Here is an 18,321-nt window from a genome sequence, read left to right as displayed (position 1 = left end):
TGGCCATTCCACATGTCTGAGGCCCACGTGGCTGGGATGAGGAAGAGAGGGGTGGGCACCAGGAGAGGAGACAAGTGGGGCTGGATCCAGGCAAAGGAGGCTGGGAAAATGTCTGCAGTGGCCACCTTGGAAGTGACGCCCGAGTATGGGGACAACTTCTGGGCAACGAGGCCCCATCCCCTCACCTGCTGGAGCAGGAGCCCCGAAACGACCCTTGCCCTCCTGAAGGCTTTGTGCCTCTGACTTCCCCACCCCAAGGAACCCCATCTCTGTAAACTGGGGCCATGTGTCCCCTTTCAGGGCCCTGTGTGTTTGCCAGGTCTGTGGCTTATAAAAAGTGGGTAACAGATGGGAAATTACATGGGTCTCATTTGTTGCAGGGGAGAAAACAGAACTTATAGGTGGAGGATGTTGTCCCCAGTCAGTTGTTGGTTCCTAGGTGGTCCTGAGCTCAGATACCATGATTCTGAAATGTCGGTGCTCAGAAGGCATTGCAGGGAGCTCCTGGCCCAGGTCCCGCCTGGATCCCATGAGAGTGGATGCCCAGAGCCCCCTGCTCCAGCCAGTTTTCTGTGGTGCACTCCTTCCAATGGCAGCATGAGGGGGATTTGCTCTGAACCTTTTCTCAAGTTACTTCAACCATTCCTGGGGCATTTGCTATTTCCCAGGAGGATTCTCTCCCTGTTCTGCAACAGCTTGGCAGGAGTCATTATGGAATGTCTGAACTGAGTCTTTCTTGAATGAGCACTGTGGCCTGTGTTCTTCCTTCCAGAACACACATTTCGGATGTGGGGACATCCATGGACATCATGGCATGACAGTCTCATTCTGGGATGCTGTGGGGTGATGGAGCCCCTGCTGTCCCCGCGCTGCCTGGTTCAGGGCACTCTTGGGACTTCTGTGACCGCCCAGGCCCCCAGGCTCTGTGCTTGGTGCGATCTCCCAGGGAGTGGCCTCTGGATGGTTTCATCTGACACCTTCACTTCACTACACATGGCTGGGGTGATATAGAAGTGATGTGGCAGCAAGAGGTCTAGGTGTGGACCCAGAGGCCCCTGAGAGACATCCCAGGGCACAGGGGCATCATGGCTCCTTCCAGAGAAGGTAGCTGCTTCCAGAGAAGGTAGCTTCTCCTTCCAGAGAAGGTAGCTGCTTCCAGAGAAGGTAGCGTCTCCTTCCAGAGAAGGTAGCTGCTTCCAGAGAAGGTAGCTTCTCCTTTCAGGGAAGGTAGCTTCTCCTTCCAGAGAAGGTTGCTGCTGACCTTCCAACTATGCAGGAGGCGTGAGGGTGAGGCTGGAGAGGGAACGTGATCCCTGTTGCCTTCACATCTGGTTGGGAAGGCCCAGGTTCTGACTTGTGGCTTCAGGAATCACTCCAAACGTGGTAGTTCATCCAGGAGCCCCCAGCAGTCTCAGTGTCTGGTATGGGAGAGTCTCTGGGCTTCACCTCCCCCATCTAGTGCTCAGTGCTCACCTCTGACCTCTTTGTGCCAGGTGCCCTGTGCCAGGCTGTGTGGGGCTCGGTCACATCAGCGGCAAATATGCTTCACACAGAAGTGCATCTGGCTGCCCGCTGGCCGCTCGGAGGCAGAAAGAGGGTTCTCTTAATGGCTCACCGTTCTCCTGGAAGTCACTGAAGAACGAAGGGCCCACCTGCCCCACTCCAGGCTGTGATGGCTCCGGTCATGCCAACGGTAGCTTCCTCACCCACCGGAGGTAACTGCCCTGCACGGCTCGCATTTCATAGGGACCCTGGCCTTGGGCATGTGGGCAAGGTTCTTCAGGAAGGACCAGACTCAGGAAGGGCTCAGTTGTGGCCTATAGTTTCTCCAGGGAAAAGCAAGGCCCGGATTGGTAGCCGACTGGAGGAAGCCATAGAAAATCTGTTAGTATCAGATCATGGTGTTTGTGACATGTGGCACCCCATGTGGCTGCTCCACGTGGAGCACGTGGAGTCCCTCCAGCAAGAGTGAGTGGAGCACTGAGTCTCGTGTGTGGATTCTCGACACAGGCTGCCGGCTTCTCATGAAAAGCTGGCCCCTCCTGCTGGGGTCTCTTCTTTGAACTTTGGGCCCACGTCTGCCTGCTGTGGAAGGGACATGGCGGCAAGACCCCTCCTTGCCTGGGCTCTCATTTGCCCCCAACACCTGCCCCAGGCCTGGGGACGGCTTGCCTCCCCCATTCTATTCCTCTGTGTGCCAGGCAGCTGAGGTATTGGCCAAGGTGCAGGGGTCACTACACTGTTCATCAGAAACCTTCTCTTTCTTTTGTTCCGTCCCTGTCTTTCCACCTAAAGATTAATGAACTCATTCGTTCCACAAGCTTTGACTTAGAGTCCACCAAATACCAGGCTCAGGAGAGCAGAGAACAAGAGTTGATTTGGGCCAAGTGAGGGACAGACTATAACCAAACAAATGAGTAAGATATTGCAGTGTGGCCAAGAGGATAGATGCTGTGGGGGAGGATAGTGGCAGGGAGGAGGGAGGGAGGCCTCTCTGAGAAGGGGGTGAGGAGCTTGGCCCAGGCAATCTGGGGATAAGCCTTTAGGGCCTAAGCTGGGAAAGGCCTGGGCTACTGAATAAGGGGTGTGGAAGCTTGGCGGCCGGAGCCGGGGAGCAGGTGGCAAGAGGAGACGAATGAGAAAGTTCCAACCAGGGTCCTACAAGGCTGCCAGCCAATGAGGACTTGGCTTTCATTGTGATGTGTCATCACAGACTGGCCCTTGGTATGTGACCTCGGACTGGTTTTTGGTGTGACCTTTGCTTCCAGCTTATCTGGCTGTCCCAGAGCAACCTTTGCTGGAAAGAAGGGAAAAGTCTCAGGGGATGAGGTTCTCAGCACGAAGTTCAAGACGAGTGATGGTAAGGTGTCCCTCCTGCAGTTCCTCCGAGCGATGTCTGTGACATGGGTGAGTGAGCAGGTACTGGCGGGAGGGGGTAGTAGGGAGACAAGGCCCCTCCTAGAGTGAGTCGTGGTGGAGACAGACTGCTTACTTGAGTTGACGGGTCTCCCAACCTAGCTCTGGACCCCTGGTCGCCTCAAGTCTGGGATCCTGGCCCTCAAGTGGCCATGCTTGCTCTAACCTGGGTATTGACAAGTGGTGGCATCAGAGAACCCCGATGGCGGCATCAGAAGCCACGCTCTCAGGGTTTGTGGATTCGTGAACTCAGTTAGTGTCAACGAAGAGGGAAGCTGAGGAAATTCAGCACCACCTGGAAAACTTCCGTCTTTATCTTGGCAATTAACACTTGCCAAAGATTTATACTCTCCTATCCGTGCCCCAGGGTCAGGGGGAAAAATGTAGACACACGGCTGCTAGTCTCCAAGATCGACTTTTCCAGCACAAAAGTGGGATACGAGCTGCCCACCGAGCCAGGCAGGTTGCCTCTGCTTGGACGGGCTCCCTAGTCCTCCCTAGAAAACAGGCCTCCACTGCACTCCCACCTGCTGGCCTGGGCGCAAAGCTGAGGGCCACAACCAAGGTTTCTCTCTGGGGCAGTTCTGGAAAACGATGAAGAGATCAAGCAGCTGAACCAGGAGATTCGCGACCTGAACGAGTCCAACTCGGAGATGGAGGCTGCCATGGTACAGCTGCAGTCCCAGGTGGGTGGTGCTGCCCACCTGCACGTACGCCCTCTCCCTCCCCACCGGAGAGGTCCTGGTCCTCAGCCTGCGCTTCAGTGAGGCAGGAAAACTGAGCCCCTTATCAAACTTGCTGCCAAGCTGAGCTGATGGGCGTAGCGCTCAGCGAGACTCAGAACATGCCACACCCGCCCGCACTGGCTGTTCTTCCAGCGGTAAGGGGTCTTCAGGTGGCCCTCCGGGGGTCCCATCAGGGTTACTGGTGCCATCAGAGTTGGCTGCTAGCCCTGTAGGAGTAGCACCACAGTACTACACAGTAGGAGTAGCACCACCAGGTGGGTTCTGGGGGTCTGGCTGGAGCCTGCCTCTACCACAGTACTGCCATACGCCAGCCGAGTGACCTGGAAAACCCGTTGACAATCTGCGTCTTGACGTCCTTGCTGGTGGAGTGAAGAGAAAAATAGGAGTCAACTCTGTGAGGTTGTTGTGAGGTAAAGACATTTGTATGAGGAGGAGCCTGACCCAGAAAGAGCCACTGTTGCCATGTGATAGAGTTACACATTTCTTTAAGGGTATTTGTCATCTCTCTGATTTCCCCAAAATGAACATTTGTCATCAGGAAAAAATGCAGCGAAAGCCTTATTCCGAAAAGAAGACAGTGCCCTGTCCTTAGCTGTTGAGTAGGGGGCTGGAGCAGAACCTGGAGCACAGAAGGAGTGGCCACACATAGCTGTGTCCCCTATGGCTTGAGGGGCAGAGGGACAAGGAGGTACTGGGCCCTGCAGGATCCGAGGGCAGGAAGGACAGATGGGAAGGTGGTGAGGCTCCTTCCCAGAGGCTGCAGTGTGACACGTTGGAGCTCTACATGTCTTGTTCCTCTGTTCCTTCCTCCACTGGAAAACAGGCTTTCACGCTGACCTCCTGTGTAAACAGAGCATCAGCCCATGGAGATTAGGAAGGATTTTCATTCTGCAGCACTTTCCCCAGGTTCCCAGGCAGTAGAAGCAGAGGAGTGTGGGGCGTCTCTGGGTGCCGAGACATATCACTGTGTGACTGCCACCCTCTGTCCCTCACTGCTCCCTCCCTTCTCAGAGTGTACCCTTGGGGCAGCACCTCTGATTTCTCCCTTTTTGCTGATTTCCACCTTTTTATTTATCGGCATCCATTTGGAAGGACCGAGAGGCCCCTTTCCTCTAGAGGGAGTTTTGTGTCATGTGCTCTGCCGAAGGCTCAGGCAGAGAGAAGGCAGGCCCCTAACTCCTACTCCCAAGTGTTTTAAGCCAAAGATTTGTCACCAGGTGACGAAGCATGGTGTTTCCCAGCCACGTGGTTGGAGGAAAGCACTCTACCTGATCCATAGCTTTCTAAAAGGCAGCTTACCTGTCTCTATCTGGGGACAGCTTAATGTGTCACACATGTCATGTGAACTTGCCTCTGCCCTGAGGCCTCCTTAAGATGCGTTCAGGTTGGGGGCTGCCCTCCCAAGCAAGTCTTCTCCAGATCGGGCCCCAGGGAAGGTTTCCCACCTTCCCCATGCTGGCTGTGAATGTCTGCATAGGGTTATGCAGACCCTGAGACTCACCTGATCGCTTGAGCTGCTCCGGGTAGGCCGGACTGCCCATGACCCGTAGCCCTGCTGCCACTGTCACTCTCAGGGTGTGCTGGAGGAGTCATTGACTGGCTCCACTCAGCTAGGAGTGGCTGTCTTCCACAGCTTTATTAAGGCACTTTGTTGGCCTTTCTGGTGGGGAGAAAACCCAAAGGCAGCCAGACACCCCACAAAGTGCGTGCAGTATTCCTATTACAGACAAGGAAGAAGAAACATGGCGAGGTTAACTGCACGGCTAGTGGTGGGCTGGGATTTGAGCCCAGGGTGCTCAGAGTCTGTGTTCCTCTCTGCCCCCGTAGGACAGATGTGGCATAGAAAGCCATGGTCCCACACCACTCCTGGCTGAGTCACTGTGTCCCCTCCTCCATCCAGGGACCAGAGTCCCTACGTCTTTGCCTTCTCCCAGAAAGACAGCAGATGTGGCACAGTTAGCATGCTGGGTGTGTCCCAGGAGGACATGATATGGTTCATGGGGCCCCCATGACAGGAGGCATTTCCCACCTTGGTCTGGTGCAGATCTCCTCCATGGAGAAGAGCCTGAAGAATATCGAAGAGGAGAACAAGCTCATTGAGGAGCAGAATGAAGCCCTGTTTCTGGAGCTGTCGGGCCTGAGCCAGGCCCTCATCCAAAGTCTCGCCAACATCCGCCTTCCGCACATGGTAAGCAGTATGTGGCCCTGTAGGCACGCCAGGGAGCCTGTGGCTGACTGGCCCCCCACCCCCCGCCAGGACTCTGGGGAGGGCAAGGAGGGCGGGGCACACCTCTACCTCTGGGGTCCTGCCAGAAGGGCAGGTGCTCTGCCCGACAGGCTGCTGGCCACAGTGGTTCCAGCTGTCCCGAAGAGCTTATGAATCCACAGCAGGATGCTCATGGTTGTTTCAGCCCAAGGGTGCCAGTGGTGGCCCTAGTAGGTGTGAGGAGATGGGTTTGATGTCCTGCCACAGGCTTCTGTGGCTTCTGAAAATCACGGGACACACCGTGTGGATGGAGCTTGCTAACCTGGTTCTGTTCTCCAGGAGCCAATATGTGAGCAGAATTTCGATGCCTACGTGAGCACCCTCACTGACATGTACTCCAACCAGGAGTGCTACCAGAACCCCGAGAACAAGGACCTCCTGGAGAGCATCAAACGGGCTGTGAGGGGCATCCAGGTCTAGACCCCATCGCTCCAGAGCCACCCCGCCAATCGGGACATCCGGGGCAGCCCAACTTGGCTCCCGCGCTTACCTCCCTTGCCCTGCCCCCGCAGTGGGGAGTCCCAACTCCCAGTGACTTCCAGTTGGCAGCCCAGGGAGGCCTCAGTTGGGCTTATCCACAGGGGTGCCTGGAAATCAGTGTCTTTCTCGTTGCACTTGCCAGGCTGGAGGCCTTGACCTCCCCACACGAATGCAGGGCAGGGCATGAAGTATTACAAAGTGATTTATTTTTGTTTTTTGAAAGAAATCTGAAGAGCAGCTCAAAGTCTCCAGTGAAAGCTCATGGACAAGGTTCTCAGGGAAGTTTTGGAGTTTGCAACCACAGTATTCCTTTGTCTGTCGAGGCTGGGAGGGTAGCCGTGGGCACGGGGCGGGTGGTGCGTGTGACAGTGTCAGCCTGGAGCATGTGCCCCTGGGCACACGTCTGCTCAGTGAGGTCAATGTGGCAAGTGTGTTTTCTGTTTTCATTTAACTCAGTTTTGTCTTAAGGATGGAATAAAGCACTGTTCCAGAGGGTTAGAAACAGACCTGCAGCCCATGGCCAACTTGAGGACTCTAACCTGGGAACCCCTGGAAGTTCCACATTAAAGCACCTCACTTCCAGGGGCAGCTGGCACCCCAAGCCCGCACAGACACGTGCAGGCTTGGGGTCACGCTCCCCCTCGGGGCTGCCGCCTTCAGACCCAGGTCTGGGTCAGGGCCAGGGTCTCTGGCTGTCTGTGCGTCCACTCATGCCTGTGACCCGTCACTGCCGCTTTACCTGGGTCGTGGCCGAGCTTGACTGGGGTGGAGGTGGCATCAGCAAGGTCAGGGGATAAATCCCTAATGAGGAGACCACCAAGGTTTCACTTCTTTTTAGATCCATTCAAGACGCGAAAAAAAATTTTAATATAATGTGTTAAACACAATGTTCCTAACGTGTAAATAGAGTCCAAATCGGTTGTGACTGCAATTCCAAGTTAGTATTTAAAAGTAGAGAAATTGCACTTCCTGGAAGAAAAAAAAAAAGTAGTTAGTTTAATTATTCTGTACATTATTTAATTTTGTCAAGATGTAAGTATTTATATTCACAACCTCTTGTGTTAACATTTGCTATTTATTTAACATTTTTATTTATTAATTTTGTACTGTTTCAACTAGACCCCACACCAGGACACCATGAGAGGGAAACAGATGAAATCAAAGCAAAATTGACTATTTGACAAGAGATAGGCCACAAAAAAATCTTGCTATAACTTCTATATATAGAAGTCTTCTTATAATTTTGATGCAACCAAGTTATTTTTTATATATTTTGTTATTTATTCTTTTAATAATGGAATTTTTTAAAGAGTATTTTGTAACTGAGGAATTTTGATAATTTGGGGATGTTTTCCCCCTGGTCCAATGGAAAGAAAGACTTTTTGGTTTTCTTCATCCCTTCGGTTCCTTTTGTTTCAGGCACGGACAACAGCAAGTGGAATTCTGTATTTATTATTTATTTAAGTGTAGCGCAGATGTGTGTGCTCTGGCGTGTTTCTTGTGTTGCGTCTGTGTGCTGGTTCTTGATGGCTGAGTCATGCTGCTGTGAAGGAGTGCTGGCCACAGGCAGCACCGAGCAGTCCCCGCTCACAGGCTCCCTGCTCCTCCGACAGCTCCGAAACTGTGACCCCCTTCCTCAGGAAATGCGTGGAACCCACAGCACAGCACTTCTCGGTGTGTTTGCAGGGTGATTTCCTAATAAAAGTCCACTCTGACTGTGTGGGAGCGGTCTGTACTGTGCCGGCGGTCTGTGTCCCTGAGAGCCCTAATGAGTCACCTTCCTGGGGAGTGGCTGGGTGGGTGGGTGGGTGGCCTCTTCCACCCGTGGTCTCTTCTTGGGACCCTAATGTGGAACCAACATCCTTCCCCTAAGGGGCGGTTCTAGGAGGTCTAAGTCACTGTGCTCTGCCTCTTCCCACGTGACTGGGTATGTGCAGAGCAGAACTTTCTCCTGGGCTTGGACAGAAGTCTTCCTGTAGGGGTTGTCAGACAGGGTGGGGTGGCAGGGGTGGTGGGGTTGAGGGGTGGAATAGGGGTTGCCACAGACCACCTCTCCTGGCCACAAGGAGGAAGCCAGCTGCAGTAGGAGAGAGTCTGGACATTCTGGAGGGAGATAGAGTCGAGAAATGGAAAGAGAAAGGTGGAGGTGGAAGGGAGGGGATGAGAGAACTCTCTAATCTTTTCAGAGCTCCTGGTCCAGCCATACCTGAAGGTTGCCCATCCTCGCATTTCCCAGTTATGCAGGGAACGAACTCTTCTCCTTCTCTTTCCTCCTTCTCCTTCCTCCCCTCATTCCTCCTCCTCCTTCTCCTCTTCTCTTCTCTTTTCCTTCTTCTCCCTCCTCCTCCTCTTCCTCCTTCTTCTTTGCTTAAGCTCTTGCGCTTGGCTTTTTGGCCTTGCAGTGGCGCCTCACCATTTTCACACTTTGATGTCAGGTGGAGCTCTAGCTCTCACAGGGTGAGACTTAGGTTTGGAGTTTCAGCCTGAACTGTCCACACCTTTTGACCTCCTTGGGAATCTGGCCTTGAAGGCCAACCTGGAGCTCCCACCTGACATGATGAAGGAAAATTTTTAGAAATTCTGAGCCTCATTTCCAACCACTGTCTGAATCAGACAGGGTCCAGGACACCTGGGGGCATTTGGTGTGTTTGGAGGGCAGCTGCGCTTGGGCCTTCGCTGTACCCCCAACCCCCCTTCCCACCCCACTCCACACTGTCCTTGTCTTTCTCTCTTTCCTTTCAGTGTCTACAGCGTGCAGGCCTCTGAGGCCTGGCCTCTTTTCTTTGGGCAACGTCTATGGCTCCCTCCTCCCGTCCTCCACTGGTCCCTCTTCTCATCTGCCTTTGGCCACGGGGCCTCTCCCCTAGCCTGTTCTTGGTTTCTGCCCCACCCTGCATCTGCTGTGTGCTGTCCTCCTGTGTGCTCCACAGAGGCTGCCCCAGTCCGCATCCTGGCCTCTCTCCTTCCCCGAATCAACATCCCTACCGCTCATGTCTGCCATGTGCAGACTACTCCCACACTGCTTTCCAAGTCTGCTTTTCCCAGTTCTAGAACCTTCTGGGTCTCCACTTGGATGTTCCACAGGCCACAGGACATGTACCCAAGCGACCACAACAGCCCATCTGCTGCTCCTAGCCTGAGCCTCCCTGGGCCCAGCAAGATGCCAATCCTCATTAGCTGCCTGTCCTGATTCATCCAGCCGAAGAGATCGTGGCCACGTGGAAGCTACCAAGAGGGGCCACAGTGTCTGTGGTGCCACATGGATGTGGATGTTACCATGGAGCACCGGTCGGGTCGTGTGTGCCCCCCAGACGGGGCCACCCAGGGGTGCTGCCCTAATGAGGCCAACGTATGACTTGATGAAGAACAGGCGAGTATTAGGGCTACATCCAGCTGTGCAGGGATGCATGTATGGTGGCATCAGCCATGCCCTGCCTACCACAGGGGACGGGGTGGACTCAGTGACTACTGAACTCCAAGGGAGGTCCTCCCACTGAGGTATCTATTTGGGCTGGTTCTGGCTCTGAGGGTTGCTCACACCCCCAGTAGCTTCTTGAGCCAGTATAGGTCTTAGGGGCACACCTGGAGCCCCAAAGAATCAGAGGAGCTGGTGCAGTCTCAGCCCTGTGGGGCCATCCCCAAGCCTCCCGCTTCCAGGATGAGGGGCCAAGGGGGAGGGGCAGGGGAGCCCACAGAGCAACCCTGCTTCTCACACAGGATCCTGGAAGTGGATGTGGAGGACACAGGTGCAGCTCCCTCCCCAGCCCCATGCCAATGGACCCCCTCGTTGGATCCACCCATCTCTGCTCACTGGGTACCTTCTGCCAAGTTGGACACATTTCTGCCCGTGTCTTTCACACACTGTCAAAAATGTTTTCCTCGTGTTTAATTCTGTCATGGCTCTCTCTGTGGCAGTTGTCAAAACAGCAGAGGAGAAACCTGGTGCTGTTTGTGACTAAAGATGGTAAGGAGTCCACCCAAGGCTCACCTGCTGCATTGTGAACAAGCAGAAGAGCTTGTAAGTCCTCCAACACGCCTCCCAGGGCCACTGCTTGCATCCCCACACAGAGCTCGATAATCCAAGACACCATCAGGCACCAAACATAGAAGGGCTCAGTCACAGCTGAGTCACCCCACATAAAACCCTACCTGGATCAGCCCTGAGCAGGTACAGGAGAGAAGTAATGACAAACCCACCTCTTGTCAACGACTGTGGTGCAGGCACTAGGATTGTCCCTGTCATATACACCAGAAGGCTGAGGCCCACGAAGCTGCTCAGGGTCACACAGAGGACTGGCTATGTTGCCAGGATTTACACCAGCCCTCTGGTCCCTGGGGTCTGTCCTCTTCAAGAAGAGGAAGGGGTGCCAGCTCAGCTGAACCCCATGTAGCAGTCAGACCCAGTGGGCACAGAGGAGCCACAGGAGAAGGAGCTACTATGATCCCCAGGCCAGTGGACAGAGAAGGAGCCACCAGGAAGAATCTGTCCAGGCACAGCATGGACAGATAGGTCCCCCAGTCTCTGGAGAGTCGTATTGGCAGATACCATTGCCTTCCAGGATGCTCTGACCATTCCCTAAGGTAGCTGGGACTGGACAGACTCTGAAGCCCTCCTTGAGGTGGAGGGGGTTCTCCAGCACTCCTATGGCTCCTCCTGCCTATGGGGCTGAGCAAGGTATACCCTGTCCCCGAGGGGACCTCTCCTTGCCCCCATCAGCCTGGGCTGGCCTGCCTGGATGATTCACTGTCACTGTGCCAGCCAGTGCTTTCCCACAGGGCAGTTAGGCTTATCCAAGATCTGTTTCCTACACTCCTAAAGGCAGTTTCTTCCCATGTATACATTTTCAGTCCATAGCAGAAAGAACTAAGGTGTGGTCCTTGTACTGGGACCACAATCTCCAGAATATTCCTGATCATTCCCTAGCCATCACCACGCTTGTACCCTCCCTGGAGGACCTCTTACCCTCATGTTGTTCCCAGAGGGTATGACAGCTGGCTGCCTGACCCTATCCCGTGTGCTGGCCCTCTGTGTGATTTCTGCTGAGCTCAGGTCTGAGGGGGGCCCTGGAAGCAGGTCTGGGATCACGGGGAGAGACCCCCAAGCGCATTTCCTTCTTGTAGAGCTGAATCTGTGGGGGCCTTTTTGGAGTTTGGAACCCCTTGACATTGTTTGAGAAATTATGTGTGCATGTGCGGTGACGGGATTGGCGGGGGATCTTTCTCCTGATCCACAGCCCTCCCACACTCTTGAGCAGTGGGGAGACTTCTCAGCTCACAGTCCCAAAGTGTCCTATGAATATGATACTCCGGTGGCCATAGGTTAGGGACCACATCTCGCATTGAGTAGCCCCTGACAAGTTGACTCTCTGTGCTACAGTTTCCTAGTAAGTACAGAAGGAGGGGCATATGAAGACTTGAGACATGTGCATTCACCACGGTGGGGACCTGGTCATTCTGAAACAGCTGAAGCATTTGAATGCCCCCGCTCCCCACCAGCTCAGGGTCCCTGGAAAGCTGTGTCAGAGGCATCAGTGGCAGGGGCTCATGATGATGGTGGTCTGCTTCAGGCCTCAAGGCTCACTCCATGCCCACAGAATTCTGATCCAGACACCATCCATTTGCCACCCTACCATGCTCAAAGTGTCCTGGGGAAGCTTTCAATGGTCCTAGGGCACCCCTGGGTGGCTACTGGTATGGGGGGAGGGGCTGCTGTCACCACCCTGCATTTTGAAGCCCTGGGTCAGGACTGGTGATCTCCAAACATCGCTCAAGCATGTAAACTGTTTAGATGGAATGTCACACAGAGTCCCTGTGCTATTCTGGCCAAGGTTGAGGGTCAGAACTGGTGTGGCCTGAGGGAGATGTCCAGTTCCCTGGGGTAGGTTCAACCAGATGTCCCATCAGAGGGTCTCTAGCTACCTCCCTCACCAGCCAAGTACAGAGCCTAGGAGACCAAGTGAGGAGAAAGGGCCAAATACAGGATGTGTGCTCTGTTGGGTGGGGGGTGGGCAGGAAGCATGTCTGCAAAAGGCAACTGCGTGGACGACAGTTAGAGGTGCTGGGCAAGTCCCCTTTGTGGGGGCTCCCGGTTTCTGACATAGTAGCACTGGCAGCAGCTTTGTTTGAGTCAGAGGCCATCTCACACCTGGGAACCTTGAGCATGCCACTTCTGTGCTTCGGTTTTCTTCTCTGTAAAGGGGTCCACAGCACATGCTACTGAAGGAGGGGAGGAGGAAGGTGGAAAGGGTTAGCCCAGGCCACAGGTCATGCACTATCCCCTGACACTCTGAGGACACCCTTGAACCCACCTCCCCTTCCCTGCATCTCCCCATTTATACCAGTCATCACTCCAGCTCCAAGATCTGCCTCTGTTAGGTGCCAGCCACCCCCCAGGGCCCTCCAAGTCTAGGTACCTCTCACCTGGTGCCCGAGGATTGAATACATCTGCTGCTGTCACCGCTGTTAGCAACTGGTCTGGCCTGCCAACAGCTGCATTCAGAAGTTCTGAAGTTTGGTCTTTCCAGACCGGCCTTCCTTCTCCAAGGCTACTGCCCACCCATGCTTTCCCCTGATGCCTTTCCTCTCGTAAGTCACAGGAGCCAGGGAGGACAGTCGGAGGGGCTGGCAAAGGGGGAGGAGACCCTTGAACCCTAGGACTCATAGCTTAGGAAATGTGGCTGTCCGCTCCTCAGGAAGCTTCCACCCCAGGTGCCCTGGAGGCAGGGCTCTGGACCCTGGGCTGACACTGCTTCTTCATGTTATTTATCATCTATCATCCATCATCTATGTATGTATGCATGTATGTATCTATCTATCATCTATCTATCTATCTATCTATCTAGAACTGGGGTGGGGAGGGGATTTATTTTATGGAATCTGCTCACTCAATTGCAGTGGCTAAGTCTGAAATCTGCAGGACAGGTGGCAGACTGGAGACCAGGAAGAGTTGATGCTGTAGTTTGGTGTCCAAAGGCCATCTGGAGGCAGAATTCCTTCTTCCCTGGGGAATCCCAGTCTTTGCTCTTAGGGCCTCAAGTGCTTGGATAAGACCCACCCCACATTATGGAGGGTAGTTTGCTTTACTCAATGTTTGTTGATTTAAATGTTTTTTTTTAATTTTTTAATGTTTATATTTATTTGAGAGAGAGAGAGAGCGCGCGCAGAGCGCATGAGCACAAGCGGGGGAGGGGCAGAGAGAGAGGGAGAGACAGAATCTCAAGCAGGCTCTGCACTGTCCTCACCTGAGCTGAAATCAAGATTTGGACGTTAAACCAACTGAGCCACCTGGGCGCCCCTGATTTAAATGTTAATCACATCTAAAACATCCTGTCAGGCATCTAGACTCTTTACCCAAACTTCTGGGCACCACATCCTAGCCAAGCAGATATATAAACTTCAGCATCGGTCTTCATCAGACCTCTTCCCTGTGCCCACACATTACTAATTTTTTATTAAGGTGGTTTGTTTTAAGATGACAAATTATTTTTAGACCCCCTTCTCAATCATTTTACATCTATGAATACATTGGGGTTCACCAGCACTTTCAGATAACCTCAAAGTGCACTCACCTGCACAGCACAAGTAGCAGAGAAGCCGTAAGGTGTGTCTGAAACTGGTAAGTTCCACTTGCTGGCCACAAATGGCTCAGGAAAATAGTTTTTGCCCTTTGTGCCCTTTTGCCCTTTTTGGAGGAGAGTGTGGATGCTTTCAACACAACAGCTGTGCAGGGGCGACGCCTTGTGGCATCTTGTGACCTGCCATCATCCTCGTCTGTACTTCTTTGTTTATAACGTGTCTTTGTTATCTGGGAGTTTAATTTTTTTTTCTCTCTTCATCATTGGGTTTGAGCAATTTGATTATACTGTGCCTTGCTAGTTTCCTTCATGTTCCTGTGCTTGGGGTTCATTGAGGTGTATAGTTGTCAACAGATTTGGAAAATTTTCAGCCTTTACTTTCTAAGTTATTTTTTCCTATCCCATCGTGTCTTTCCTTCTTTCTGGGACACTAATTACATGTATTTCAGGACACGCGAAGTCACCCCACAATTGCCATTGGTGCTGTTCGTCTATTCTCTTTTCACTTTTTATTTGGGAGAGTTCTTATTGCTGTGTCTTCAGTCCTTTCTTTAGCAACATCCAGTCTGCCACTAATACCATCCACTGTATTTCTCAACGTTTTTTTTTTTTTTTTTTTAATTTATTTTTGGGACAGAGAGAGACAGAGCATGAACGGGGGAGGGGCAGAGAGAGAGGGAGACACAGAATCGGAAACAGGCTCCAGGCTCCGAGCCATCAGCCCAGAGCCCGACACGGGGCTCGAACTCACGGACCGCGAGATCGCGACCTGGCTGAAGTCGGACGCTCAACCGACTGCGCCACCCAGGCGCCCCTTTTTAATTTTTTTTTCAACTTTTATTTATTTATTTATTTATTTATTTATTTATTTATTTTTGGGACAGAGAGAGACAGAGAATGAAATGTATTTCTCAACTCAGACATTGCAAGTTTTATTCCTAGAGGTTATATTTGGGTCTTTTTAGGTAAGCTCTGTGTCTGCACTTAACTCCTCATTATGCCTCGTCTTTATATTCCTGACAATTCTAGGAGTGCCTGGGTGGTTCAGTCGGTTAAGTTTCTGGCTTCTGTTCAGGTTGTGATCTCGTGGTTCATGAGTTCGAGCCCCGCGTTGGGCTCTGTGCTGACAGCTCGGACGGAGCCTGGAGGCTGCTTCGGATTCTGTGTCTCCCTCCCTCTGCCCCTATTCCACTCAAAATTAAATCAACATTAAAAAATTAAATTTACATTCCTCACAATTCCAGAGTGGATACCAGACATTGTGAATTTTATCTTGTTGAGTGTTGGACATTTTGTTTCTCGTGAATATTCTTGAGCTTTGCTCCTGGACACAGTGGCCAGGACGCATTTTGATCTTTCAGATCTTTCTCTGATATGTTAGGAGGGGTCTGATCAGTGACGGGTCTGCGGGGAGCTCTGACTCACTCCTGAGGCAAGATCCTCCTGTGTACTCTTCTCACTGTTCCAGAGACCAAGAGGTTTTCCAGTGTGGCTGCTGGTAACCGACGTTACTTTCTGCCCCGCTCAACTGTGGGCAGTGTCACCTCTAACCCTTTTGGACAGTTCCTTCCCTGGCCTTGGGTTGTCTCTGCACACACGTGTGCTGATTAGTTCTCTAACTGAACACTTGATGGGGACCTGCTGCAGGTCCCCAAGTCCTCTATGTATCTTTCTCCCCACCTGTAGTCTGCCCTGGGACCTCTAGTTACCTTGGTCTCCCTGCATTCTCAGTTTCGTCTCCTCAGCTCAGGGCGTCCTCCCGGCTCCGCTTGGGATGCCCTCCTCCCGGCCACTGCAGGCTGAAGACTCTCACAGCGGTGAGATGGGGCAATTGTAAGGGCTCAGCCCTTTGGTTTCTCATCTCTCAGGAGTCACTGAGGTTTGTTGCACAACGTCCAGGTTCTGAGAACTGTTGCTACACGTATTTGTCCATTTCTTGGTTGTTTCAGGCACGAGGGCAAGTCCAGTCCATCTTGGTCACAGTTTCAGAGTTTCTGGGCACATTTCAGTTAGGGATGATGAAAAAATTCTGGGGATGGATAGTGGTGATGGTTGCACAACCCTTAAAATGCACTTAATGCCGCTGAACTGTGCACTTAAAAGTGGCTCGAATGATAAATGTTATGCTCTCTCTATATCACCACAATAAAAACATTTTTAAAGCTACCTCAGCCAAAGGAAGTATTAGTACTGTACTTTGAAGATAACACAACCCACTGCCTGTGGCTCCAGCCACAAGTACCCAGGTTCACCCCTGCCTCAGGCCTCTACGTGACCTTCCCTGTGCCAGGGGACTCCTCCTGTAGGTATGCTAAGCACGAGTGGCCCACAAATCACCCATCCCAAGTGCATACCCTTCAGTAAGCCTTCCCAACACCTGTCAGGGACACCCCACAGCTCCCCATGGTAACATCCTGCACACTGGAAGAAGAAAGACAAGCTCAGCCAACTGTAGGTTGGTCCGGTGGCCTTTGCAAGGCGCTGACACCTCCATTTTACAGATGGGGAAACTGTGAGTGGATTGGATGCTGTCAGGAAGCAGAGGCATCTCAGAGATACGTGTTAGGAGGGCAGGGCAGGGGGAGGCTCATCTGTAAGTGATGAAGGAGCAGGGGTCACTGGTATTGGTTGGGACAGAATATATTTGAGATTCTGTGGGTGACACAGGGGCCTTGTTTCGGTCTGTGCTTGGGCACAGTTACGACGTTTTGTCTCACTGTATCATAATGGAGCTCCTCTGCAAGGTTGTCTGGGTCCAACGGGAGAACACATGGCCTTGCTGTGAGCGCCAGGTGAGCTTCCAGTGTCAGGGACTGCTCTCGTCATTCTCAGAGATCTTACTAGTATCCACTTCACGGAAATAATCCACATAAAGTGCTTAGCGTGACACCCTGTGAAGATTAATCTTGATGGTATATGGATGGTGGAGTGGACATGGAACGGGCAGGGAATGATCCTGGAGAGCCAAGCAGATGGGTCTCATGGCTAGGTAGGAAAACAGAGGGCTGACGTGATCAGACTGTGCTTTAGGAAGACCACTTGGAAGAGAACAGGGAGGGGTGGTGAGAAAGCAGGCAGGAGGCCAGTTAAGACATCATCCTGGTGACAGGTGAGACATACAGGAGACAAGACAGGGTGGAGTATAGGGAAGGCGTGACCCCTGACAGTGGGGAGAGGGTCAAGGAGAGCGGTGGGACCTCTGTAATTTGAAGCCAGGGTCAAGGTTGTGAGGCTGGTGGCAAGCCCTCTCCTCCATGGCAGCGATGCTTGTAGTCGTTACATAAACGGGGTGGCTTGCAAGGCTAGGTTCAGAGGAAGGGTCTGCTGCTCAAAGCTCATTCAGAAAGGCACACGTGAGGTCGGGCTGAAGTGAGAGGAAGAGTGGGAGGAGTGTCGCAAAGCTTACTGGGTAGCTCTGCAGGTGGCTCACAAAGGGACACGTGGCATCAAGGTGGCAGAAGAGGACAGGCCCCAGGGTGGCTGGGGCTGGTGAGGGGAGGCAGCGTTAAAGAAAGTACTGCCAGTGGATCTGAGCACAGAGCCACGAGGTCCCTTTCGAGATGCAGAACGATCTTGACTCGTGTCCGGTGAAGGTATCTCCGGCTATTCTCACGTGGAGGGCTTATCAGGCAGCCTGTGCAGGGTCTGTGTCCCTGGTCAACAACATCTAAAGCATGATGCCGTTGAGCACAACTTCCCTGCTCCGAGATCACGTCCGCCTTCAACCCTCAGTGGCTTGGCCGCCTACGTGGTGTCCCACGGGCCCCAAAGCTTAGGTTCACGAGGACAACCTTGACTCACCTTGAGACAAACAAAGGAGATGCACCCTTCCTCTGCGCTTTCTGTGTGGGACGCACATGTGGGTGCACACACACCCTGACTCCTCCAGGTCTGCAGGGTCTGCAACCACACTCTCCTGTCATCCAGCACATGGCCCGCCCAGCATGCTTTCCTAGGGGCAGCTTCCTCCTCCTTCCTCCAGTGCAGTGGGAAGTTCATATTGGCATAATGTTCCCTTTTATATCACTCCTATTCATATTACTCAAAAACAGTTCTCTTTGCCTCGAAGGACCCAAAGAAATTTGACCAGTCTGCCCCCTTGCCCAAACTCCATCATCCTCTAGGAATGAAAACCTTATGACAGTAACTTTCATTTCTTGAGAATCTACTGTGCTGGGTCTTTGTGTCATTTGGGATGTCTTCAGTTGTCTGTTATGGAGACTGCTATGCAAACCAGCTCCACAACATGAGAATGTACGGGTTCACGGTTCACTTTGTGAGACAGAACTTACACGGGGTCTGTTCCCACTCTGCGTTTCTCTGCGGAGGCCCAGAAAAG

General features: G+C 52.7%; 1 protein-coding gene across 6 annotated transcripts in view; it reads left to right on the top strand.

Annotated features, from left to right (window-relative positions):
• The window catches only part of MYT1 (myelin transcription factor 1), a 71,206-nt gene extending 63,078 nt beyond the window's left edge, over positions 1 to 8,128 (top strand). For all 6 annotated transcript variants that reach the window (XM_011280801.4, XM_045053337.1, XM_045053338.1 and 3 more), the window contains 5 exons: positions 1,494 to 1,715; positions 2,769 to 2,860; positions 3,499 to 3,602; positions 5,707 to 5,850; positions 6,208 to 8,128. In XM_011280801.4, coding sequence (XP_011279103.3) covers positions 1,494 to 1,715; positions 2,769 to 2,860; positions 3,499 to 3,602; positions 5,707 to 5,850; positions 6,208 to 6,348 — 703 coding nt within the window. In that variant the 3' untranslated portion in view covers positions 6,349 to 8,128. The remainder of the gene's footprint in view (positions 1 to 1,493; positions 1,716 to 2,768; positions 2,861 to 3,498; positions 3,603 to 5,706; positions 5,851 to 6,207) is intronic.
• The last annotated feature ends 10,193 nt before the right edge of the window (positions 8,129 to 18,321 follow it).

Source organism: Felis catus, chromosome A3, assembly GCF_018350175.1.
Source record: "Felis catus isolate Fca126 chromosome A3, F.catus_Fca126_mat1.0, whole genome shotgun sequence".
NCBI lineage: Eukaryota > Metazoa > Chordata > Mammalia > Carnivora > Felidae > Felis > Felis catus.
This window is presented reverse-complemented; position numbering and strand designations above follow the sequence as displayed.